The sequence below is a fragment of the Sprattus sprattus genome (assembly GCF_963457725.1).
Source record: "Sprattus sprattus genome assembly, chromosome: 15".
NCBI classification, from domain to species: Eukaryota; Metazoa; Chordata; class Actinopteri; order Clupeiformes; family Clupeidae; genus Sprattus; species Sprattus sprattus.
This window is the reverse complement of record NC_137913.1, coordinates 20,667,642-20,694,109: the sequence shown is the minus strand read 5'-3', so window position 1 is coordinate 20,694,109 and position 26,468 is coordinate 20,667,642. Positions and strand designations below refer to the sequence as shown.

General features: G+C 42.8%; 1 protein-coding gene across 1 annotated transcript in view; it reads left to right on the top strand.

Moving 5' to 3' along the window:
* sgsm1a (small G protein signaling modulator 1a) overlaps window positions 1-23,529 on the top strand; it is a gene marked incomplete at its 5' end in the record, with an annotated part of 34,250 nt that extends 10,721 nt beyond the window's left edge. Inside the window, 24 exons of the mRNA XM_080852632.1 lie at window positions 3,318-3,480; window positions 4,002-4,154; window positions 4,315-4,382; window positions 5,624-5,769; window positions 7,806-7,943; window positions 8,291-8,415; window positions 9,183-9,250; window positions 10,001-10,164; window positions 11,777-11,906; window positions 12,650-12,802; window positions 13,997-14,123; window positions 14,334-14,398; window positions 14,739-14,884; window positions 16,215-16,343; window positions 16,666-16,848; window positions 17,261-17,332; window positions 17,696-18,616; window positions 18,770-19,993; window positions 20,207-20,331; window positions 20,638-20,720; window positions 21,058-21,167; window positions 21,390-21,486; window positions 22,803-22,970; window positions 23,204-23,529. Of these exons, the coding sequence (XP_080708758.1) occupies window positions 3,318-3,480; window positions 4,002-4,154; window positions 4,315-4,382; window positions 5,624-5,769; window positions 7,806-7,943; window positions 8,291-8,415; window positions 9,183-9,250; window positions 10,001-10,164; window positions 11,777-11,906; window positions 12,650-12,802; window positions 13,997-14,123; window positions 14,334-14,398; window positions 14,739-14,884; window positions 16,215-16,343; window positions 16,666-16,848; window positions 17,261-17,332; window positions 17,696-18,616; window positions 18,770-19,993; window positions 20,207-20,331; window positions 20,638-20,720; window positions 21,058-21,167; window positions 21,390-21,486; window positions 22,803-22,970; window positions 23,204-23,292 (4,847 nt within the window). The 3' untranslated portion in view covers window positions 23,293-23,529. The remainder of the gene's footprint in view (window positions 1-3,317; window positions 3,481-4,001; window positions 4,155-4,314; window positions 4,383-5,623; window positions 5,770-7,805; window positions 7,944-8,290; window positions 8,416-9,182; window positions 9,251-10,000; window positions 10,165-11,776; window positions 11,907-12,649; window positions 12,803-13,996; window positions 14,124-14,333; window positions 14,399-14,738; window positions 14,885-16,214; window positions 16,344-16,665; window positions 16,849-17,260; window positions 17,333-17,695; window positions 18,617-18,769; window positions 19,994-20,206; window positions 20,332-20,637; window positions 20,721-21,057; window positions 21,168-21,389; window positions 21,487-22,802; window positions 22,971-23,203) is intronic.
* Window positions 23,530-26,468: the final 2,939 nt, after the last annotated feature.

Below are 26,468 nucleotides of genomic sequence, written 5' to 3'. Positions count from 1 at the left end.
TGATTAGCATAGAGGGCTTCATTAGAATGGCAACCTCACAATGAGACCACACTGCCTTTGCTGTGACATTCACAGCAGAGGTAGTAGCACGATTGCTGGGCGGTGCCAAAGCAGACCTCACAGAAAAAAAAAAAAAAATGCTCTCGCCGATGCACTCGTCTCAGTTGTGAGACAGGTGAGATTGTTCCTGTGACATTGTCACATCGCTGAACAGGCTCCTGTCTGAAGTGTACGGCTCTAGTGACAAGAAGATGTTGTTGTTACTAAATCTGGTGTTGAAAGCGACTCTGAGGTCTACTCCACTGTCAGAGAGAGCAGCTCCTCACAGCTCTCTCCCCCTGTGACAGTCGCTAGCGATGCCGAACCTCTCCTCTTCTGACACATCTCATTTAGCCACCTTCTAGGTTAGCGGCGTGAAAGACTGATGAGAGGCCATTCCTCTCCACCGTGTGATTGTATTTTTCACAAGAGCCCCAACTGCCGGTAAAAATCTCAGCTTGGCCCTTTGCCTCCAGACAGAATTAACCCTAGGCCTGGTATGTTGCTGTGGATATTGCCGTGGTAAAATTGCTGCCAGGTCATTAACGGTTGCCTTCACCACCAAGGACCAAGATGCTGACTGATAGTGGTGTATGTTTCCCCCCAGGTGTTGATTTTGGTTTATTGCTTTTGTTTTTGAAGTGTTTCAGCAGGTAGGAGTAACCTGATAAAAAGTATAATTTAAAGGTACAAACACGTTTTTTTTTGGAGCACACACATAGAACTAGACAGCTAGAGGACTACGAGGAGAAATTCAGTGAATTGGACAATATGTGTTAGGGATTAGAATCGTGTACTGCACCTTTAAGCAACATGTTGATGATTATGTATTACCAAGCTGGTTCTGGTGCCATATGCACAGATTGCATTCCGTGTCGACTCAACAGGAGGCCATGCTGGTCTGTTTGCTTTTGGGAGGCTGTTTTTTTTTTACTGCTCATTTGCGGTTTGAGTGAGGTCAGTGAATTAATGCTATTGTTTGTTTTCTTTCCCACTGGATTATTGTGCTACCAATAACCAAGGTAAATGTAATGGCGCTATTGGTCTGAAATGAGAGTATTCTTAAGGCACACAGATACACAGCCCACGTGCAAAGGGTATTCAGGCTAATGCTGTATACCTGAGCAGAATGAACTATTCAGCATTTCCCTGACAGACATCCATTTTCTTTTCACTTTCTCACATTCCTTTTTTGTTTTTCCTTTGGTGTCTTTCAACCCTTTTGTCACAATTAACCTCTTTATCAACAGACGCCAGATGATGCTCATGGAGCATTGAGAGAGGTATCAGGAGCAGGTCTATCCTTTCCTCTCATGGACACAAACACACCATTCTTACCCGCATCTCAAAGGCCCATTCTGTCCCCTCTGGTTCCATACACCGATATTGATTTCTTCCTATTCTTTGTGTTTTGCCTAATAGCTGTAATAAACCCCTCTCTTAGACATAGCCCACCTTCCATTAGTAGCCCTGCAGCACCAGAGACAGCCTATATTACTACAATTCAGCATCTTGAAAGGACAGAGTGTGTGTGAGGACCTCCCACCTAGTGAAAAATGGGAGTAAAGGAAAGACTTTGGCCGAAAGAAGAGAGAAAAGGAGAATGAAAGAAGTGATAGGTATCAGTCAGAAGACCAGGTGAGAATGAAGAGAGATAGAGAGAGAAAGAGAGAGAGAGAGAGAGGGTGAGAATGAAGAGAGATAGAGAGAAAGAAAGAGAGGGAGAGAGAGAGATAATGTCACCAAGTCTGTGAGTCACTGATTCGAAGAATCTGAAGTGCGATTGACAGATAATAAGAGGTAATAAAGGCATGACAGAGTTTCCACTGGTCACAGACCTGTGAGTTTAAGGGATTCTAAATGAGAGAAAGATGGAGAGAAAAAAAAGAGAGAGAGAGAGAGAGAGAGGAAGAGAGAGAGAGAGAAAGGAAGAATTAAACGAATAATATGTTAGAACTGTTTCTGACAGGAGAAAAAAAGAGACAGAGAGATAGAGAGGGGTAGTAGAGAGAAAAAAGAGAAGGAGATGGATGAATCACAGCCCAGCCCTTCACATCTCTCGCTGAGCAGGAGTGCACCATCATCAGGGGTTCCCATGACAACAGCCTTCCCTCTGACCCCATGGCGAGCCGAAGTCCTGGGAGATCTCTCTCTCTCTCTCTCCCCTCTCTCTCTCTATTTCTCTCTCCCCCCCCCCCCCCCTCTTTATCTCTCTCTCCCCTCTCTCTCTCTCGCTCTGTCTCCCTCTCGGCAGTGACAACACAGCTGAGGGCTCTGCCACGTAGGTCTCAGCACTGCTGTGTGTGTGTGTGTGTGTGTGTGTGTGTGTGTGTGTGTGTGTGTGAGTGTGTGAGTGTGTACGTGTGTGTTTGTATGTGTGTGTGTGTGTGTGTGTGTGTGAGTGAGTGTGTGTGTGTGTGTGTGTGTGTGTGTGTGTGTGTGTACATATGTATGTGTACACATGCTTTTGTGTGTGTGTAAGTTTCAGACTCTTTTGTGTGTGTGTCTGTCTGTTTCCTTGTTTTTCTTTATAATAAATATGATGGATTCACCCCTGAGGACATGACCTCTTAGAAATAGACACGACCATTCTTACATTTAGTGATCCTGCTTCAGGCTCTGTCCCATTGTGCAGACTTTGATGACAAAGACCACATCTTTATAGTCGCTGTCTAGAACTGTAACCACACTGATGAGCTTAGTCAGATGTGTCCAGCCATCAGGTCGTGGCATTGATGAGCACTGATTCATGTGGGCTTTGTCAAGCAGGAATAAAGAGAACTCTAGCAGGACAGAGAACCACTATTACAGTTAATATTGATACTGTGTGGGTGAGTGGGTTCTTCAGCGAATCAATAAAAGAAGAAAACACGACTAAACACGACCCAGCTTTCTCCCTGTGTGTTAACTGTTATTAACCATCTCTCTCTCAAATCAATTCAATTCACTCAGCTCAGTCCCAAGAGATCATATTAGTACGGCCTTAACACAGGATAGAGTAGTGCTTTTGAAGCAAGTAAAAAGACAGGTGCAGTATATGCTCAAGACACGTCAAAGGGGAAAACAAACAGACAAACTAAAGTGACTAGCATGACACAGTATGACACAGGATGTGTACATGTTCGTATGCATATGACAGAATGTATATACATGCACTCATTGTGTCACAGTACATCTATTTCTGTTTTTTTCCCTTTCTCTCGCTGTATGTGTGTGTGTGTGTCCGTGTGTCTTGATCTGAATGTGAATGTGTGTTTTTATCCCTGCCTTGTCCTCAGCTGCTGTGGAGGCATGCATCTTGCACGGGCTGAAGCGCCGAGCGGCCGGCTTCCTGCGTAGCAACAAGGTTGCGGCACTCTTCACCAAAGTGGCCAAGAGCTTCCCCCCGGCCGAAGAGCTGTGCCGAAAGGCCCAGGACCTGGAGCAGCTCATCGAGAGCAAGTGAGGACGCCACTCCGCCCCAGATCTCTCACCTATCACCCGACAGTGTGCTACACTCAGTCTCAACCCCTTCGTAGGCTGCACTACTGTGTGTTTCAAACTCCTCACACTATGCATTATATAATGCCACATTACCATAAAGCGGCCCCTCATCTGTGCAGGAGCCAATAGGACTGTGTTGATTTCTTCTCTTTTTGAATTAGTATGTGGAAGTGGTTCAGGAGGTACGTGTCCTGCCATGTTATATCTCCACCCTACAGCTCACACCCAAATTACCTTTTAGTGTACTAAAATTAGTGTACTACTTTTATTTATTATTTAGCCTCAGCTCAAAACCCTGGCTCAAAAGTATTTCTCATTAGAAAAAATACTGGCGAGATCTTTTAATCTCAGTATCCAGTATGTTCTGACACAGTTTCACATTTATCCTGTCTCTGTCTGTCTGTCTGTCTGTCTGTCTGTCTGTCTGTCTGTCTGTCTCTCTCCCTCTGTCTGTCTGTCTGTCTGTCTGTGCATTTCAGGAGGAGTCAGACCTTGCCTCGCCAGGACAGCACTCGCAAGCTGCCAAAGTTTCCTAGCTTCTCCCCCCATGGCTTCAAACACCTTTGGATCCGCACCGCCCTCATAGAGAAGGTGCTGGACAAGATCGTGCTCTACCTGGTAGAGAACAGCAGGTGAGCTAAGACAGGCGTGAGGTAAACAGATTCATTTAAGCTATAGTGGGTCTTAAATATTGGCCATCTCTCCCTCTTACATAACGTTATTTTGTTTGATGAAGTACAGAGATACTTCAGTTCTCATAAATACTGACACTGATGTCTTCTTATGTTCTAGTAAGTTCTATGAGAAGGAAGCCATTATGATGGATCCTGTGGATGGACACATTCTTGCCTCGTTGTTAGGTATGGTGTCTTTAATCATGCAGATTTATAAGCTACATTGAAGGCATAATAATAATAATAATAGTAATAATAATAATGTATTTGTATAGCACAGGTTATCATAATATACGTAATATAAATACAGCCGCGGAAAAGATTAAGAGACCACTTCAAAATTATCAGTTTCTCTGGTTTTACTATTTATTGGTATGAGTTAAAGTAAAGTTAACATTTTAGTTTTCTTCTATAAACTACTGACAACATTTCTACCAAATTTCAAATAAAAATATTGTCATTTAGAGCATTTATTTGCAAAAAAATGACAATTGGTCAAAATAGCCAAATAAATGGAATGTTTTCAGATCTCGAATAATGCAAAGAAAACAAGTTCATATTCATTTTTAAACTACACAATACTAATGCTTTAACTTAGGAAGAGATCAGAAATCAATATCTGGAAACACCGCATCTTTTTTGTTATTTTGACCAATTGTCATTTTCTGCAAATAATGCTCTAAATGACAGTATTTTTATTTGAAATTCGGTAGAAATGTTGTCAGTAGTTTATAGAATGAAACAAAAATGTTAATTTTACTCAAACACAATAAACACCAATAAATAGTAAAACCAGAAAAACGGATACTTTTTTTAAAGTGGTCTCTTAATTTTTTCCGCGGCTATATATATATATATATGGATATTTAGTTCTGCACCCAGAACTGCATTTGAACTGAATTTGAACTGAATGTATGAATCATCATAAAAGATTATGTGATGAAAGTTGCAGCATGTAATTATTTTTGCTTTGATGCTATGCTTGAATGATGGTAATATTGTGGTTCTAAGTAGCCATTAGTCTTCATCAGTCTTCTTTCTCTTTCTCTTGTCTCCCTCTCTATTTATTAATGTCACTCTCTTTCGATGTATATTAATGTATCTTCCTGTCTCTTTCTCACTACCGCTTTATGTATCTACCTGTTTTATTTTCTCTTCTGCCAACTCTGCCCTTTTCGGTTTTATCCTTCTTTGTGTATCTCTTCTATCTCTCTCTCTCTCCCTCTCTCTCTCTCTCTCTCTCTCTCTCTCTCTATATATATATATATTTATCTCTCACTGTCTCTCTCTGTCTCTCTCTGTGTACCTCTCTTCCTCCATCTCTCTCTCTCTCATTTAATTTTGTTGTATATAGAAGTGATATAAATATAGTGTAATAAAGGACTTTGCTCTCCCCCTCTCCATCCATCTCTCTCTCTCTCCTGCAGTGGGGCCCTGTGCTCTGGAGTACACTAAGATGAAGACAGCGGATCACTTCTGGACTGACCCGTCCGCGGACGAGCTGATGCAGAGACACCGCATCCACAGTGGCCACTCACGGCAGGACTCCCTCACCAAGAGGCCTGCCTTATGCGTACGTAACCCAGAGGGGTGGCTTATGTGTACGCAACCCAGAGGGGTGGCTCTCTACCTTATGCGTACGCAACCCAGAAGGGTGGCTCTCTACCTTATGTGTACGTAACCCAGAGGGGTGGCTTATGCGTACGTAACCCAGAAGGGTGGCTCTCTACCTTATGCGTACGCAACCCAGAAGGGTGGCTCTCTACCTTATGTGTACGTAACCCAGAGGGGCACCCTATGCGTAAGCAACCCAGAGGGGTGGCTCTCTACCTTATGCGTACGTAACCCAGAGGGGTGGCTCTCTACCTTATGGGTACGTAACCCAGAGGGGTGGCTCTCTACCTTATGCGTACGTAACCCAGAGGGGTGGCTCTCTACCTTATGCGTACGTAACCCAGAGGGGTGGCTCTCTACCTTATGCGTACGTAACCCAGAGGGGTGGCTCTCTACCTTATGCGTACGTAACCCAGAGGGGTGGCTCTCTACCTTGGCCTTGATGCCGTGGCAACAGGCCACCGGATAAGAGAATATGAGAGAATATGAGAATCCTGACACAACTGAAATTACATTATTATTTTTTCAGGTTAGATTTTATTGAGTTCACTTTTAGTTATATATGAAATGCTGAAACAAGAAATCACTCTAATTCAGTTCATTTCAGGGGAGTTCTGTCATTTTCTGTGTTATGTTACTGTGCATTTAAGTCTCCCTGGTACAGTAGCCTACTCTTAAAAGGGGATACATCTGCTCCCTTTCAACATCTTTCCCTCCTCCTCTTCAATTTATTACTAGTTTCTTTTATCATTTATTCATATGTAGCTGTGTTGAGCTGCCTGGGGCTTAAACTGGTGCCTAAAAGCATGGTGTGGTCAGGCACAGTGAACGATGTGCCATTATTCAGCTAAAAGATCCAAATGGGTTTTTTGCCCCATTAGTAACCTCTGTGGCAAAAATGGCCTTCATGTGGCTTTTGAGGTTCCTAAGCTGTTATCACACACACACACACACACACACACACACACTTGTGCACATACACACACACACACACACACACACACACACACACACACACACACACACACACACACACCCCCCCCCACACACACACACACACACATACACACACACACACACACACACCTACACTTACAGACACAATAATAGAAGGCTTTTTGTCACTCTTGTTCTCTCACCCAGGGAGAGAACTCAATACAGAGTCCATCAACGGAGGCAAGGGGAGATAATGTCGCACAAGCCCATGTGATAATGGTTTAGACCAATTTTGACCATGAGAGTGTAAGGTGGACATGAGGTGGTAATTAAACATGGTGCTTTTATGTGCCTGTTTGTTGTTTGCTTTGCCGGAGTCTCAGGGTGGAAGAGGGAAGTTATAGTAGCTGGACAGGGGTGTTAAATATTGACACCATCAAACAGGATGATGAGCTGAGCAGAAAGTCAATATAAACCAGTGTTATATAGCATAAAGTCTGAATATGGCAATGTAGAATACTTCATGAATCACATTGTTCAAAATGCACTTCACTACATGAATATGAAAGGGCATTTTTACTCAACAATATTTAACCATTTTCCTACAGTCCTTTAGTGCTTACGGTTAGTAGACAATAATTCAATCTGTTAGAAATTCAATGAAAATGTGGGTTGCAATGAGTGCTTCACTGTCTGTAATGTTATTTGTTTTCCTCATGAGTACATGGGCACAGTGTGCTTTAGTCAGTTTGGGGGGGGGGGCTGCCCTATTTTGTCTAGTCTCTTTTGTTTTTAGCAAATACATCAACATCATTTTGGCTGTTGGGAGAATGGATGCACAGACAAATAGATGGATGGACAGATAAGTAGATGGATGTAATAATCAAGAGATCATATGATTGAATGAGAGGATGTCTAGATGTATAGAAATAAAAGGAATAATTAATACATGTCTAAAGCATGAATGGATAGATAAAGGGATAATCAAATGAAAGGGCCTATTATAGACAGTTAGCCAGACACACCTGTAGTTGAAAACATATATTTCTCTCCTATCAGATCCAGAAGAGGCATTCTAGCAGTAGCATCGATGAGAGGCCCTCTCCGTCCCCTTCTGCAAGGGACTATGTGGAGTCACTCCACCAGAACAACAGAGCAACGCTCCTGTTTGGCAAGAACAACGTCCTTGTACAGCCGGTACGCACACCCACAGTTTTAAATCTTCTGTCTGAAATCTCTGAATTTACTAATAAAAGCTTCATGGTACCTTTAGCCATCATGACTCCTTACCATTCATCCGTGATGGAATAATCAGAATCATTCCATTCAAAAGCAGGAGGTTAGATTAACCACCATTCTCTTCGTAATGACAGAAAATGATCTCCTTTTAAGTTCTTTGTGAATGATTGACTTAACTAACGGAATGAGGTAGCGGCAGTTCCTTTCACAGTTTCTACAAATCTGTTCTGCTCCTTTTTGTCTTGCCATCAATCTGAAAGCGCTTTAATATCAGTGAATGTCTTGTGGATGTCCAACTCCTCCAGAGGGATGACATGGAGGCCATCCCAGGGTACCTCTCTCTCCACCAGACGGCCGATGTCATGACCCTGAAGTGGACACCCAATCAGTTGATGAACGGATCAATGGGAGATCTGGAATATGAGCGGAGGTAAAATCAATACGCCACAAATGACAAGCCCTCTCCAATCACCCGTGACAAAGCCAGCTTAGCCAGCACCTCAGGGAGCTATTCAAGACCTATTCTTCAGGGCAATAGAGAACCTACCACTACAGGCTGAGCTAACGGCTTGACCTGTACGTATGAGCTACTTACTCACATTTCATTTCATGGAAGTTTATGAACTTCCAAGTTGCTTTGCATCTGACCCCAACCGTATCTGCTGGATATGAACATATGAAATACTATCCAGTGGCAAATGTTTGTCATCGTGCTGCTAGTCTGGCGAGGGCTTATATAAGTTGTCCCACTGTGACCCTGGCCTCTGTGTTCAGGCATTAATGGCCTGAGGATGCAGGACAGGGCTGTAAAGCAGCAGTCTTTGGAGGGGGAAATACTCCTCTCTTTTTATTTCTGCTGTCTAATACCGTTCCTGCCTAGCACTGAAAGGCTACAGTAAGCCTAGAGATAAAAAGCCTGGCAGACAGAATACATACATGCATAGTGGATTCATTGCATTCTGCAAGATTTTTTTTCACTTCTTATTCTTATGATATTCCATGTCAGACACAGAATTGTAGGTATGTGGCCCATTAAAGTACCTTCAGATGCAAAACCAAGGGATTAGCTCCAAATCCTGTGAACCAATTACTCGAAGATTCATGTACTGTTTCTTTAATACTAGGAGACGTCTGCAAAGAGGTGCCAGATTTGGTGAGAGAGTGACTGATCCTCTGCAACTGTGTTTTTTTTAATAGTGTTTACTGGGACTATGCTATGACTATTCCTTTGGAGGAAATAGTCTATCTACACTGTCATCAACAAGGTAGGATCAACACTCCTCATCTCATGCAGTGGTTACACACCTACTGACATCGTTCGTCGTTCGTTCGTTTAAGGGGGATCAAGCTGAGAACCTCTTTGTTGTCGGCCAATCTCAGCAACCCAATTTCCATCAGGAAGCAATTCTGTCGTCACTGACATCGTTGATACAAGAAATGAAAAAAGAAAGAACTGAATTTTGAACTGTGCTTACAGTGCTAGTCACAAAACCCTCAACCCCACCATGGTTTCATTGTCAGGATACTTCAGGGAATTGTTTTGATTAAGCCACTGAAATGATTTTTGTTTTACTCAGAAACAGACCTGAGATAGTGTCAGTAAATTACTGTGGAGATAATGGCTGTATTTATCCCTAATCACATCCATTTCAGTAATTATCTTAATCATGGTGTAATGTCCATTTCGTATTATGGCTTATGGCTCTAAAATAATAGCTTTGGATGAATGAAAGAAACGCTTTCTTAGACATAGAATGCTTATGTATACGTGTGTTACCATAAATCAACTAGTTAAATTGGCATCCCCTGTAGAATGTCATTACATGTATAGATTGCCAGTTATACATTTAGTGTATAGACCAAGTGGTCAAGGCTCTGTAAATATATCTATTCTGACGTGTTTCTACATTGTGACTGAACCTCTGGACCTCTGCTATTATGCCTGTGGCATTACAAAGCCCTCTTCACTCTTTCTGTCTGCATGCTTACTGCTTCCTGTCTGCGACCCCCTTCAGTGGACAGTGGTGGCACGGTGGTGCTGGTGAGCCAAGACGGGATCCAGAGGCCCCCACTGCGCTTCCCCAAAGGGGGCCACCTCCTGCAGTTCCTGTCCTGCCTGGAGAACGGCCTGCTCCCCCACGGCCAGCTGGACCCACCGCTCTGGTCCCAGAGAGGAAAGGTCTGAGCAACAGCACACTTGTTTGAGTTACAGTGGGCAGGAATAGAGAAGTCACGTGCCATGGCTCCTGTGGCGCTTGGCAGGCCTATACAGAACTAATAAACTGCCTTTTTGTATGTTTTTAGTCACAGTGAGTCTGACATCACAATGAGTGTCTTATATGACGTATATTATAAATATTTAAGTATTGGAGATGGATATAAATCTGGCCAAATCTGGTATAATTCAGTTGTAAACAAACTGGATAGATGTAATTTGCCCTTCTCCATTCTTCATAATCACAAAATAAATGATTTGTAGAAATAACAACAGTCAGTTTTGAAACGCTGGTCTATTTTGGAGACTGACCCCCTCCCAGACACGCACAAAGCTGAGCACCATATGCAATGGTGTATGGCAGCATAACCTAAGTCTGTTGGAGTGCCCTTGAATAAATTATGAAAACCACCCACGCCTACAGGCTAGCTGAGCCCCAAGCATCTCTCAGCACAGGCTCTCCCTCCATCACAGACTATTGGTGTCCGCTGACCTTTTTAGTCACCGAAAATTCAATTCTCTGCTTCAATGCGGCTTCAGTAGAACCATGTCTTCCCTGGGCGATCCAAAACAGTAGAGGCAATTTACAATCTGTGAATTAGAGATGTTTCTTATATGATCATTGCTTTCAGTGTTTATGGCTGCGGTTAATTTGAGGCCGTTCAGGTAGGCTTTATGGGTTGACCGGGAGCTGTGGTTGATGGAACATAATGAAGTGAATTTCTACACTGTGCTGCAGTTTATAGAGCCCACAGGACAGAGGACATTCAGGCAGGCTCCGCACCATTAACTTCATTGTGTTGTAGAAGGCAGTATGATTATTGCACTTTGACTTGCTCTCACTTCCTCGTTTCAGTCCATCCAGATGGTCTTTGTCTTTACCTTCTCAGCTTCATCACTTGTTGTCATTCCTCATAAACTGTATTTAAGCTTCCGCTCCTCTGTTGGAAAGTATTTGTATTATCCATTGTATTCTGTAGTAGGCTTTCAGTATATTGTAACATACCGTTCCTGCCTAGCACTGAAAGGCTACAGTAAGCCTAGAGATAAAAAGCCTGGCAGACAGAATACATACATGCATAATGGATTCATTGCATTCTGCAAGATTTTTTTTCACTTCCTATTCTTATGATATTCCATGTCAGACACAGAATTGTAGGTATGTGGCCCATTAAAGTACCTTCAGATGCAAAACCAAGGGATTAGCTCCAAATCCTGTGAACCAATTACTCGAAGATTCATGTACTGTTTCTTTAATACTAGTAGACGTCTGCAAAGAGGTGCCAGATTTGGTGAGAGAGTGACTGATCCTCTGCAACTGTGTTTTTTTTTTAATAGTGTTTACTGGGACTGTATTTAAGCTTCCGCTCCTCTGTTGGAAAGTATTTGTATTATCCATTGTATTCTGTAGTAGGCTTTCAGTATATTGTAACATAGAATAATTCAAAGAATGATGATGTTACTAACATTACATGCGCGTTGAGTACTATTATATGAATGGATGACTGTGATAATGTGATTGGTAAGTGGATGGTTTGACTGGAGCACTGACAGAGACAAACCTCTCTGTTTTTAGGGTAAGGTGTTCCCTAAACTGAGAAACAGGGGTACTCAGGGTTCCTCTGACTCCATCTCTGATAAAGAAGAAGATGAGGCCACAGACTATGTCTTCCGCATCCTGTTTCCCAACAGCCAATCAGAATTTGGTAAGAGAACGATGTATTTTATGATGTTTATAACTCAATGGTAGAGTCTCTCCTTAATGTGAATATATATTTGCAGCTCTATGTTGCGCACTAGCACAAGAAACACATCATTTTGAAACAGAGGCTGTTCAACAAACACTTTCCCATTTGAACAGGACTTTTATCTCATTGGGTTGCACTGTTGTTAACCAAATGAAAAAAACATACGGCTCGTTCCTTACAAAAAGCTCACCAGCGCACCCTTCGTAACTTATCATACTGAAGCGATATTAGAGTGGAGAGAGCCAGAGGCAGACGAATGAACCTATTCGGTGCACACCAGCTGCTGCCGCACACTTGAAGGCAGTGAGGAAATCAGAGTCTGAGGGGAAAGCCATCAGTTTCCCTCCGCAGATCTTGTCAAACCCGGCAACGCGGCTGCACCACATTCCTGGTGACAGAAGAGAAAAGAGCTGTGGGCTCACCTGAGCCTTGCCTTAAGGCTGCCTATTTATTTGAAATGATTAGGCATATAACAAATGAATCACCCACTATTTCAATTGGAGTATTTGCCTGTGTAATTTGGAATAATTGCCTGTGGGTATTACACAACCCTAGGTGTCATTTTCCAAAAACCTTTTTCCATTTGTTGTTTCATTTAGTTTCAGTATATTAGTTAAACTATTTCTCATGATCTTTTTCATCTCACCCAAATGTTTTTCTTCTGATCTCTGATTCCATCTCGTTGTATATTTTTGTTTTAGTAACTATCACCCACCCCTCCCATGCCACAGTTGGGGGCAGCCTCCTGTCCCGCACCCTCTCCCAGCATGCCCCACCTAAGCTCCAGGTCCTGGTGGTCCCCAAACGCTTCTGTAGCTGTCCAGGGGGGACCCCGGTTACTCCAGAGCAAGCCTGTAATCTCATCCTCTGTGTCTCAAGTCATTTGTCATGTTTTTTTTGTATGTCCATCTTCTGTTCTCATCTCTCTTTTTGTCTGTCCTGTCTCTCCTCTATCCTTTTATTGTTTCTATGCCCATGGGCCATGCTTGTCTCTCTGTCTGTGTTCCTGACAACATTTCATTCTGTCCATCCTTGTCATTTCCAACTAAAACCTACATTCTCCTCGTTCTCATTCTGATATCCATATCCATTTCTGTTCAATCTCTATGTACGTCTTTTCGTTTCTCTTTATCCATCTCTGTCATGTTTCTCTGTATCCCTCTCTCTCTCTATCCGTGTCTGTCCATCTCTTTGACTAGATGTGTCAATATAACAGCCGTCTCTCCGTCCGCCACTCTCTCCTGTGCCTCTCTCTGCAGCCCTTGCTCACTCTGCCTAAGGGTATTGTTGTCCTGATACACAAATAATGAATGGATGATTACTCTTCCACGCTTTTATATTTTTCTTATATTAACCTTCCAAATAACACTTGCTTCTTCTTTGTATTACTCAGCCTAGGCTCTTATCCACACTGTGAGTAATCTATCACTCTCTGGCCTGCGGGACAAATTCCTGCAATTACACAACTGAGATACACTAGCATACTGCATGAACAAACATCTTGGAATCAGGCTGTTTACTGCTGTGAAAATGATTAGTGTTGGCTGAAGCAATTCTGGTCTTGTAATTGCCATGAAATTGGTCTCCTAGGCAACATCTTTAATGTGTTATTTTGTTTGTTTATTTCTCTTTTTTCGGTTTTTTTTCTCTCCAGATGTTTACTGTGTTTTGTAATCCTTCGGCAGATCTCTGAATCTGAATCAATAATGTTTCTTTTTTTCTATTATAATCTCCCGGGCTCTTGAGAATGGGGAAAATCAAAGGTGAAACCTGATCCTGTTTTGGCCATGCAGCTTGCCGCAAGCTTTACAGAAGCTTTTATGCTGGCTGTTGGTATTGATTGAATGCATTCTCTCTCTCCTTCTCTCTCTCTCTGTTTCTCTGTGTGTGCATGTGTTATGTTTGTGTGTATTTGTGTGTATGTGATCACATGAGTGTCCATGCGTGTGTGTTTATGTGTGTCTTTTTGTGCATGTGTTATATGTGTGTGTGTGTGTGTGTGTGTGTGTGTGTGTGTTTGCACATGTCAATATGTGCACTGTGCACAGCAACACCAGACCTAATGGACCAGGGGGCCACCATGTGGCAACCCACTCCCAGAAAGTCCTCCTGCTCTTCCTGTTCCCAGAGCAGCTTCTCCGAGGGAGGGCCTCCCAATGGCTGCAACCACGACAGGTACCGTACGGACTGCACTCCGCTGCACTTAACTGTGTGCGTCAGGAGTGTTCATCAAGGTTAAATCATTATGTCCTCTCTCATACATATGTAGATAGACCTTTAATTGCCTGAGTACAGCTGCGGTACTAATGCAATTCCATTGAATGTTGTTGTTGCGTAAGAACTTGAGATAGATTTTAACATATTTATGACTCCGTTCCTCTGCAGAGCGCCCCTCAAACTACTCTGTGACAACATGAAGTATCAAATCATCTCCAGGGCTTTCTATGGCTGTACGTTACGTATTCAGATTCCTCCCCTGTTACAAACAACACTGACTTGGTTGTCAGCTTATGATGTTATTGGGGTTTGTGAATACTTCAGTGCACTAAGGTGTTGATCATGTTGAGCATTGTTCACCACAGGTTTGCTGATCATATGCAAAAGTAATTTGATATTTATATTGCCAATTTCAACTGTTTATCAAAGACTTTGTTTTCTATTCTTATTATATGACTGGTTTTCAGCTTAGATTTATTTTCTAATTGCTTATTTGTTGCATTGTTTGATTAAGAATTGACACTCAATGTGTTTGTGTCTATGTGTATATGTCTGTGCGTGTGTGCTGCCCAGGGTTGGCCTACTGTCGCCACCTGTCTACAGTGCGTACTCACCTCTCGGCCCTGGTGAACCACACCATCGTGGACCCCGATGTCCCCTGTGATGCCTACGGGGGCCTCACCACTGACGTCTGGCAGAGCTTTCTACAGGACTGCAGCGTAAGGGATATACATTTCTCTCTATGTGCACTGTGGAACGGAACACAGCTTTTCTCTTCCACACACACAGCCTCAGAAGAATACCGACATTCACTCACACACAAATACTCAAACAATCACTCATCCACTCGTTTCCTCTACTTAATTGTACTCAACAGTTCTGCAAATGTGAGTTTGTCTTCAAGATTCATAACATGCCTTTACATGGTCAAATATATCTTTCCATACAGGATGGCGCATGTTTCACGTACTTTACCATGTTTCAAAGAGACTTGCTTGATTACCCCTCTGTGATCATGACTCAATTTCCTGTGTTTAGTGATAAGTTGCAGTGCAGTGCAACCAGTGACCCCATTCTTTGGAACTTTCCCAGCTTTTATGCTATTCATTAGTTCATCTGCATGCAATTAAGAGTAACAGTAGCTCCAGGAGCATAGAGCATTTACATTTCAAGTCAAGTCAAGTCAAGTCAAGTCAAGTCAAGTCAAGTCAAGTCAAGTCAAGTCAAGTCAAGTCAAGTCAAGTCAAGTCAAGTCAAGTCAAGTCAAGTCAAGTCAAGTCAAGTCAAGTCAAGTCAAGTCAAGTCAAGTCAAGTCAAATTGATTTATAAAGCACATTTTAAAACAACTCACGTTGACCAAAGTGCTGTACAATTAGATCACAATAAAATATAAAATCAAATAGAGAAACAGAAACAAAACAATTAGATCACAATACAATTTAAAATCAAGTAGAAAACCCGAAACAAAAAGCTATTGTAAAGCTATTGAATACTTATGATCGGCATTCGAACGTCAGCCTCTAAATGTGGACCACAGCTTCACAGTGCTGCCACAACCCTGCTAAGCTGAGTCAAAAGGAAGTCACCAGGCTCATGCATAATCATGTATGGCTAATCACATCTCCTCCATTCTCAGCCATAAAAACAAGGAGCCGGGAGCTGGGAAAAGATGTTTCTGCACGGTGATATTTATCTGTTTCACACTCCCGAGAGACTCTCTATTCAGCCTATTATATTTTTTTCTAAGAGCCGGCTGAATGTTCCGGTGACTCACCTGGGTTTATGGAGATTGGCCATTGTGCCTCTGAAACATAATGAGGGGACATCGTGATTTATTATGCACCGTCTAGTGAATGTATTATAACATGGGGGATCTTCCCTCTGCCTTGCACCTGCTATTTCTGCTGTACATAAATAAATGGTTGTAATCACATCAGAGTGTAGGCATATGTGCATGTATATGTCCCCTCTGCTTGTATATTATGGACTCCTAAGGGACTTGTTCATTTGACCTTTGAACTCCTCACCCATCCCTGCTCTCTCTGGCAGTCTTACGAGGAGACGGAGCTGTTGAGGCTTGTGTACTTCGGAGGCGTGGAGCCCTCGCTGCGTAAGGAGGTTTGGCCTTTCCTCCTGGGCCACTACCAGTTCGGCATGTCTGTGACCCAGAGGAAAGAGGTTTGTGACAAAATCACATTGGCATCACACTGATTACTGTATATTAATGTCTGTGACATTTGCTAAGGACAATTATATTCATATATATGAATTTAAACTGTATTTATATCTAGGTATAGCTATAACAACAGATGTCTATTTTTATAAACACCATCATTACCCTCACTGGCATTGGAGTAATGGTACTTACAAGTGCTCCTACTAGAGGCTTGGTATGCAACTCCTTTGTGCTCAGTGCTCTGTCAGTCACTCTTGACTGCTCTCACATGATTCTAATTGACCTCCGACCTTTGCCCTGGGCTGCGGGTCTCCCTGGTGGCAGGTGGACGAGCAGGTGCGCCTGTGCTACGAGCAGACCATGAGCGAGTGGCAGGGCTGCGAGGCCATCGTGAAGCAGCGGGAGCGGGAGCAGCACGCCGTTGCTCTGGCCAAGTGCTCCTCCGTGGCCAGCATGGACAGCTCCTCCCAGAAGCTCCTGCACAGGGACTCCACGCTCAGCAACGAGGTGAGGCCCACAGTGCATCTGGCCCAAAGCTGACCCATCTGGCTCAGAGCTGCCGCGGAGCCTTCAGGTGCCATGGGTGAGGAGAGTGGAGCAGTTTCAAAGGAGAAAAGGAGGGTTTGATGAAAGCACAGGAGATTCCCAAACAGAACAAGGCTATAGCTCAGCAATACAGGAGTGTATGGAGGTACTCATGTATGTCAGTGGAGATTGGAGAGGAGGCAGAGGGACTAAAAGAGTGAGACAGTGCTAATGGGAATTCTGGGAGCTACTCCAAAATAAGCCTGTGCTGAAAGAACTGTGTTTCTGATATCATGGCAGCTTTCAAAAAATAATGCTTGTTCATTGTTTTGTTCCAATCTGTTGCCTTTGCTGTCCTTCTGTGGGTTAACTCATTGGCGCCTTCTACTGGCAGTCCTCGCAGAGTTGCAGCTCAGACAAACAGAGTAACGCTCGACTCCAAAGTGACTCCAGCAGCAGCACACAGGTATCATTACTCACATAACTGCTGGCATAAGATCTCAAAACTAATCTCTTGGTTTACAGTATCTTCAGACTCTTACTAAAGGATCTCCAAATTGCAGATTATACAATGCATCATGTAAAATGTCTCAAAGTTGGACTAAAACTAAAAATAACAACTCTGTTATGTCTGTATGTGAATTTATGATTTCCCCCAAAAAAGACAAGGATAGACAGTTAAATGCTCCACTGTCTACTGTACTCTTTTCCTCTCAAAGCTCTTTCTAAACTGATATTCCCCATCCCCACACTCTCTTCCCGCTAGTTCTTCACTGCCTCCCACCCCTTCCCCTGGACCAGCCTGCTTCCCTCTGGCTTATTCTTTCAGGTGTTCGAGTCAGTGGAGGAGGTGGAGCAGATTGAGACAGAGCCCAAGGGCGACGAGCTCAAGCAGGCGCCCAAAATGCCCAACGGGGCGCTCCATAACGGCACCGGCTCCCCGGACTCAGGCCACCCTTCCTCCAGGAACTTCTCTGTGACCTCCGGCCTCTCAGATTCGCTGAGCACAGATGACAGTGGCATTGTGCACGAACCCAGCACTCGGAGCACAGGCGTGCCCCAGCAAGCGGCCGCACCGCCGCAGGTGACACTCCAAAGACACCAGGCACAGTCACCAGCGGCCCCTGGGTCCTCTGTAGGCTCTGAGTCCGAAACCCCACAGGATAAATGTGAAGACCAAGCACAGGAATCACAGATGGCGACGGAGGAGAAAGAAAGTGTAGAGCAGGAGAAGGAGGAAGCCGACATGACCACAAACCAGGGGGAAGAGGCTGAGATGGAGGAGGAGAGTGATGCCAAATCAAAAGAAACAGAGAAGGAGGAGGGGTCAAAGGTCAAAGAAAGTGTCGTGGAGACTACAGTGGCACTAGTGACAGAGGAGAGGAAAGCAGAATGCCTGAAAGAAGAGGCACTAGTGACAGAGGAGAGGAAAGCAGAATGCCTGAAAGAAGAGGCACTAGTGACAGAGGAGAGGAAAGCAGAATGCCTGAAAGAAGAGGCAGAGGAACCAAAAGCTGTTGAAGAGATCGCCAAACCCACAGAGACAAAGATGGAGAGTGAAAGAGAGGAAAGTGGGAAGGCAGATACAGGTGCTGAATTAATGGTGTCAGAAACAGGTGAACACAAGGACACAATGGAGGCTTCTGGAACAATGGCTCTTAGCAGTGACGGGGTGGAAGTACTGGAGACCGAAACAAAAGAGGGAACAACATTAGAGACAGATAACACTATTCAAATAGAAGAGGATGAGACAGTGGAGACAGAAATAAAAGAGGAAACAACATCACAGACAGATAAAACTATTAGAATAGAAGAGGATGAGACAGTGGAGACAGAAACAAAAGAGGGAACACCATTAGAGACAGATACAACGATTCAAAAAGAAGAGGCTGAGAGAGTGGAGACGGTGGAGACGGGGAAATCTATTGAAACAAAAGTGAGCATGATATCAGAGACAGAAACAGCTAATGAAACTCAAGAGGATGTTTCCTCAGCGGTAGAGAAGCCTTCTGAAATAAATGAGGACGAGACATCAGACACGAAGAAGGAAATGATAACAGAGACGGAGAAGACCTGTAGACCAAACAAGACAGAAGCCGAGCCTGTGGAAAGTAAGTCCACAGACCCACAGGTCCCAGGAATAAAAGAAGATACACCACTTACCGCTGATGAAGTGGTGGAATCCATGATGGTGAAAGCATTAGAGACAGACACTGACACAAATGAGAATAAAGCAACAGAGGAAGGACAGGCTGTGGAGAAAGTGAACGCAGACGTGGCCTCACTAACAGAGGAAAATGACACATCAAAAACCGAGGAGACTACAGAGGGACAAGAGAGAGAGGCAGCAATGCCTGCAGAGGATGAGGAGTCTGCAGAGATGAAGGAGGCGGGTGCCCTGACAACAGAGACCGCTGCTGATGAAACAGAGAATAGCACGCCAGCAGCACAAGACAATACAGACACAAGGGGAGACATGGCAACAAGCTGCAATGCTAAATCAGGTGGAGATGACACCTCTGTTTTGAAAGAAGCCACAGTAACACAGGAAGATGTGACATCAGATGCACAGAAGTCAGACAGAGAAGGACAGGAAATGACATCAGATGTGGGGACAGACGTGTCAAAGGGGGCAGACACAGAAGAGATGTCGGCAACATACAAAGAAAAGACCACAAAAGAAGATGAGGCAGAAGCAAAGGATGCTGGGGCAGAAGAGAGTAGACCTCCTATTGTATCAGCAGCAGTATCAGCAGCAGTTGCCAAGGCCACACAGGTCACCAGAGTACTGGAGGTGGTCAGGGTTCACCAGCCAGAGATGGCTTCAGCTGCCTCGGACCTGGATGATTCTCCATCGGCCATCGAGATGGAGGACATCCCCACGGCACGGATGCCCAAGGCCTTGTGGGAGGAAAAGCCCTTGTCTGAAGGTGCGGGGGACCAGGCTGAAGGTGCTGCCATACCCGCGCTTGAGCTTGGACTAGAGCAGGGTGGTAAGCCTAGCCCAGGGTCTGCCCTGTCCGAGGAGCCAGAGATGGAGAGCTTCTACCCCCCGTTTGACTCCCTTGCTGTGGTAACTAATAAGACAGAAGCCACCTCTCCAGTTTCTCCTGGAACTACCTACTCTGTAAGCGGACCATTTCACACAGCCTTTGTTAGAATCCATATGTACAATGAGGCCAACTGAGGACACAAAATGTTTAGTTAACAAAACCGTATGCGTTAGTAATATAGCATACAGTAAATAATTGTATCCATTTTTACATGTACAGTACATGTGAATGAATGTTACTTAATGGGTGGGTGGTTGGATTACTCCTCAATCTTTTGTGTGTTGTAGCAAGAGCTTTTGGACATGTACACTCTCAATCTTCACCGCATTGAGAAGGACGTCCAGCGCTGTGACAGGAACTACTGGTACTTCACCCCGGCTAACCTGGAAAAACTCCGTAACATTATGTGCAGGTAAAGAACAACCCACATTTTATACTTTTCCTAAAGCTTCTTAAGTTCTTAACTATTCTTTTGTGCCAGCCAGCTAGATTTCCCAATTATTCCAGCATGCGATTTTTTAACTAGGAGACAGACCTCACCCCCTAACAAAAAAAAACAGCTGTCTCATTCGACCATAGTCCCTTGTCTGTTCTAAAACTGTTTTTCTTCTACATCTGCCATCTACAAAGCAATGCTCATAAATTCCACCCATGCACTCCAAGTGTCCAAGTGGCAGTGTGTGGATTAGAAAATCCTGACCTCCATTGCTCTGTGCAGTTACATCTGGCAGCACCTGGAGATTGGATATGTGCAGGGTATGTGTGACCTCCTGGCCCCGCTGCTGGTCATCCTGGATGACGGTGAGTCTCATTTCCTCTCAGCTGCCTTCTGTCTCTCCTTTCTTCTCTTTCTTCAGCTCTCCTCCCCCTCATTTCCTCTTCCCTCACTCCCTTTTTAATATCCCTCTATTGCTAATAGATTTTAAAAAGGGCAGTGATTGAGGAAAAAAATCATAGTGCTGTATCTGATCTTATTTGCCTGCAACACTCTTGTCAGTCAACACTATACACTGTCTCACACACACGCACACTGCTCTTCCGTTTCTTTCCTGTTTTCTGTTACTTTTCTCATTCCCTCTCTCTTTCTCTGTCCTCCATAACCTGTAATGTGGTTCATTCTGTATGGCTTCTCTCTCAGAGGCACTGGCTTTCAGTTGTTTCACTGAGCTCATGAAGAGGATGAACCAAAACTTTCCGCACGGCGGGGCGATGGACACTCACTTCGCCAACATGAGATCTCTGATTCAGGTGAGGCTTTTTTTCCCAAAACCATTTGCCAAAATGAAAAAAAAAGACCACACTCAAATTAAACTCTTTCATTTCATTCAAAACATGCTTCTTCTGTGTTAGAGGCAGACAGTTGCTACGATGTAACATACCACAAGTTTGAATCGCTAGCTGTATTTCAAAGACCATGCTGTCCAAACTACCGGAAAGCCTTCACCTCCCACTCTCCTCCTCTCCGTGCAGATCCTGGACTCGGAGCTCTTCGAGCTGATGCACCAGAACGGAGACTACACCCACTTCTACTTCTGCTACCGCTGGTTCCTGCTCGACTTCAAAAGAGGTAATGACATCCCCCTGGGTGCATGTTTGAATGAAAGAGAACTGGCAATTATAATGAGGAGGAAACTCTCCTTTCTTCAAAGTCCTAGACTGTCAAGGAGAAGTCAAGCAGTGATCCTTGCCAGCGGTTAATGAGGTTGATGTGTGCATCAGAAGATTAGGAATCTCCACTTTTAGCAGGAAGCAAAGGTTTGGCGTGAAAATTCTTAAAAATCTGAACCAGGAGTAATGGGTGGCAGACAGTTTTGTAAGGATGTGTTGGCATGGATGTTTGAGAGAACAAGTTGATTAAAGTTCCTGTGTGACTCTTCTGTTATACATGTGTCAGTGTCGGACCATGTGTTAACTCAATTTCAATGTCAATAGTACTACCTGGCCAGCAGCCAGAAAAAATGGCTGCCTCACATTTGAGAATAATCAGTTAGAGGATAATCCTGATCCGAATTCCTACCATTTAAACCAGGATAATCACCCTCAAAACCAGAGTTTTAGAATCAGGGACATCATCTGTTAAAGGGAGAGAGCAATAGTCTCCGTCACATCATCACTATGGTGAGATGTCCCTAAACAGATTCTAGACTTGAAATAGATGAAGATTGAACAGTGCCCCTGGTTTAGCGTAATGGATTGGGCTTCAGCTGAAACTCATGAGAAAAACTACCCATTTGGTCCTGATCTACCTGGATATTAACTTCAAAAGGCATAAACCTAGCAAATATAGGAGATGTGTGTACTTACCTTTTTTTTTATAACTGCTTACACACATCTTCTAATTTTTTTCAAAACTCTACACACAATTTGCAGAACACCTCACATCTCCTGCAAAAATCAATCACTGCATTAAAAACACAGTATTTCCATTTCAAACTAATTGTTTGTGTGGCAAATGGCTTTTTCAATCACTGACAACATACTAGAGGGATGAGGTGCAGTGTACTTCATAGAATAATCTGACAAAAAGAATATATAAAAAGGTGCACAATGCTAGAATGTACAAAATAGTTTCCTAAAAAGGCTTCTAACAGCAAACTGACCTATATTAAGTAAACACATCAATATTATTTAGGGTAGAAGAGAGCAGTAACAAAGAGTGCATTACCGAAACAGTGTTTCAAAGTGTTCGGTAAGGAAACACATCACACACAATGTTTTATGGTATGGAAGATCAATCAATGTCCTTTGGAACTGAGTATTCCATGTCTGTGTCCTAGAAACTGAACAATGAGTAATGTTTGATTTTTTAAAAATGAAATTGGAAGATGATTGGAATATTGGTTAAACCTCTCTCTCTCTCCCTCTGTCTGTGGTAACCATCAGAGCTAGTTTACGATGATGTGTTCTCTGTGTGGGAGACCATCTGGGCAGCCAAGTACGTCTCCTCCAGCCATTTTGGGCTGTTCATTGCCCTGTCTCTGGTGGAGATCTACAGAGACATCATTCTGGAGAACAACATGGACTTTACAGACATCATCAAGTTCTTCAATGGTAATGGATGATGTTTATGTTTCAAAATGTAAAATTAAACTATAATACATATTGAAAATAAAATGGAAATCACAATATGCAGGATTCCTAGTCTCTGAAATGATTCATGTTTTGCAACATTTGTGCACAAAGTAGTTAAAGTGTATGCAGTCCAACCTCTGCTATGAGAAAAGTTTATTTTACATCAGGTAAATATCAACTGAAAGATTTCTGTTCTTTTTGTTCTCATGCAGAAATGGCCGAGCACCACAACATGAAGCAGATTCTCACCCTAGCAAGAGACTTGGTGTGCCAAGTCCAGACTCTCATTGAAAACAAGTAATTGAGAGCCAGCATCTCTTTCTTCCTCTCTCCCTCTCAAAAAAAGAAGCTTCCCGCTGTCCCTTGCTGCATCACACAAACAGGAGTCTGATAGACTTCTTAGGCCTTAAGCAATTGGAAACCTCACAATGGAGGAACTGAAGTCTCCTCTACCTTTACTCTAATGTACCTTATACAGTACAACTCCGGCATTCTCTTAGACAGTGTAAAACTCACCAATCATGGTTGACAGTTTCAACTCCTCAGTACAGCTGACAGAGAACGATGTCAGCATGTCAGCCTGTTTCTGGATCTTCTTTGGTGGTGGTAATGATGATGATGATGATGATGATAGTGTTCAATTATCTGTGTTTCTCTCGGCTAAAACCGCTCCAGTCAGGGTTCTGCGTCTTCACTCTGTGGCTGAGCTTGCGTGATTGCAGACCTTAAGTGTTCTGTCTATTTTTGTCAGTTTTTCTGTGTATTGTTGTGTAGGGGTTTATAGCTTTTTTTTGAACAGTCATTGTTTGTGTGCGTGTGTGTGTGTGTGATCAACATGCTAAATGCAAGGTCAGTTTGTTACCCATCAGTCCGTCAACAGACAATAGGCAAGATGCGTTTCCTTTGATCTATTGATACAGCACACTGATGGAACTCTAGATGCAGAGGATACAGCTTCATCCATCCTACATAAATCACTTCACCTGTGTTTAAGAGGAAGTTAAGTAGAATGTCAATTGTATCATCTGCATCCAACACAACTCTCTTTTCCCAATTTTACCTACCACATATCATCAGTATATCACAGAACAATTTACCAAATTCAACACAACAAACATACAGTATGGGTGCCCTAATGTCATTGACGAACAACAAGCAATAAGTAATGCCTGCCATGCATGAGTTAAAGCTATTGTGTGGGGCATTGCGCTGACTCACAAATGTTTGTGCTTAGAAGCTTGCTCATGGTATTATATTAGCAAAATGATTTAAGGTTATTATACTAGCTCAAGCCCATATGCATTAGGCTTTGCTCATTGCCAGTTGCCCTTCAATGGAATTAGGGCCCCCTTGTCTTACATGGGAATTCAGCAGGCATATAGCTGTGCCATTATTTATCTATTACATTGTCATTCACAACTCACTTTTCACAATTCTACCTCCCACATATCATATCAGCAGTATATCACATATATTTCAGGGGAATACTCCAGCATATATCTGTGCCATTATTTAAAGGAAAGGAAGAAACAAGAACATGGTGTTGGTCTTACACCTATGTCTATTGATCAGGAGGAAACATTTCCAAAGGAATTGTGTGGAAGTTGAAACCACATCAGTGTAGTCCATTGTACGTGATAATTTCTGTGAAACGGTTGAAGTTTGTGTGTGTGTGTGTGTTAGGGAGTGAGTGCATATATGTGTGTGTGTGTTAGTTGAAGGAAGTGCCAAAGCAGAGGCAATTTAAGAAAAATACAGCGCTTCATTTATATAGATATATTTATTCACATCAGAGAACCGTATATTATGTACATGTGACCAGGTTACTTGAGAAGAAACTCTGACCAGTGCTTTTATTTATTTTCATTACTCTGTGATGTATTGTATATACTGCATAAACTGCATTGCTCACAGATTATCTAGTAACGTACTTTTGTCTTTTTCTGCTAAAGTCCTTTGTATGAGACTTTCCAAATGCAAATGTTGTCTAAGGGCATTTAGGCTTTGTATTGCATGCCCTTCAGCTTTCTATTTTTACTATAATGCTGAGTACAACGCTTTGTGGAGAAGAATTATTAACGTGATTGGAAACACACTAAAGAAAATGTGATTGTGTGTACGTGTATGTGTGTGTGTTTATGTTGCACCTTCCAGAACACCAGCCATGATGCATTTATCACAGGTATAATTATATTGACCATTCCATCCTATAGCATCCTCTGTCTCAGAGCTTGACATGTAACTGGGTCTACAAGCATAAGTTAATTCATAGATTTAGATGTCCGGCGTTGAATATTGATGGTTCCTTTGTGATAGCAAGCTGTTACATGTTACCATTGTGAGAGAAAAGTTATTTGTATATTGTGTCTTATTTATTTACTTGCTTATTTATTCATGTGTTTGTTTCCGCTTTTGTACGTACAGCTATTATATTTATTATATTGTTGGTTATTGATATATCCTACACGTTCACATCCTATATATCTACTAAATGGTCTATGTGTTTATATAAAAAAAGATATAATAAAATGGAATTGTTCTATTTTTTCCAATGCCATTTTGATGTTTGTTTATGGGCATTTTCCAGAACTATAGGTGGAAATAAGATTACTTTTCTGTTTGTTTAAACATGTATTTGGACATTAAGGAGTATACCCATACTTCCTAAAACTACATTACCAGAGCACATCACCATGCCTGGAGTTGTAAATATTTTAGACAGAAGAGGGTGCTTCTGAGCAGGTTTGACCAGAAACGTACCTTGAGGTGCCATATTGAAAGGTGGATCCAATCATTTCATTGTGCGTTTCAAGTTCTTGCTTTATGTTCACTTATTCAATTAATTTTTCACACAGATGAACACGACAGACTAATATTGACATTATCATGGCTAACAGCTAAAAGGACTCCTACATCCAGCACTGAATGCTTCTCACTATGAACAATCACTACATTAGCTGTCATAGATAGAGGAAGGCATCAGATAGCACTTCTGTGCTCTCTGTTCTCTTTCTGTACTCTAGGGATTTCCCCCTAGTCATCCTTTGTAAAGTGTATTATTTACTATGGTATGTTTGTCAGTCACTGGGCTTTACACAAAAGCAGCCTTGTGAGATCGGCACCCTGTTTAATACCTTGTTTGTGCCCAGCAGCCTTGAAGACGATGCCCAATGTGCTTATTTGTGTATGTGGTATGCAAGAAAGAACATTTAATTCAATTGACCCGTAGTTGAGTATGTGATGCCCTAAAACAGGACTGTGCTGTGAACACTGTGAACACATTCTTTGTCGAAAATGTAATCCCAAAAATAAGAGCCTTTAAATAAGCATGCCATTGAGATCTCCATTTTTATTTGGAGATAGGTTTCTTCCCAGTTGCTTATATCATCATCATCAATATCATCATCGCACAAAATAAAAAAAATTGAGAAAACTAATAACATTAAAAAGTGTCAGCCCACTATCATCCTCTCACAC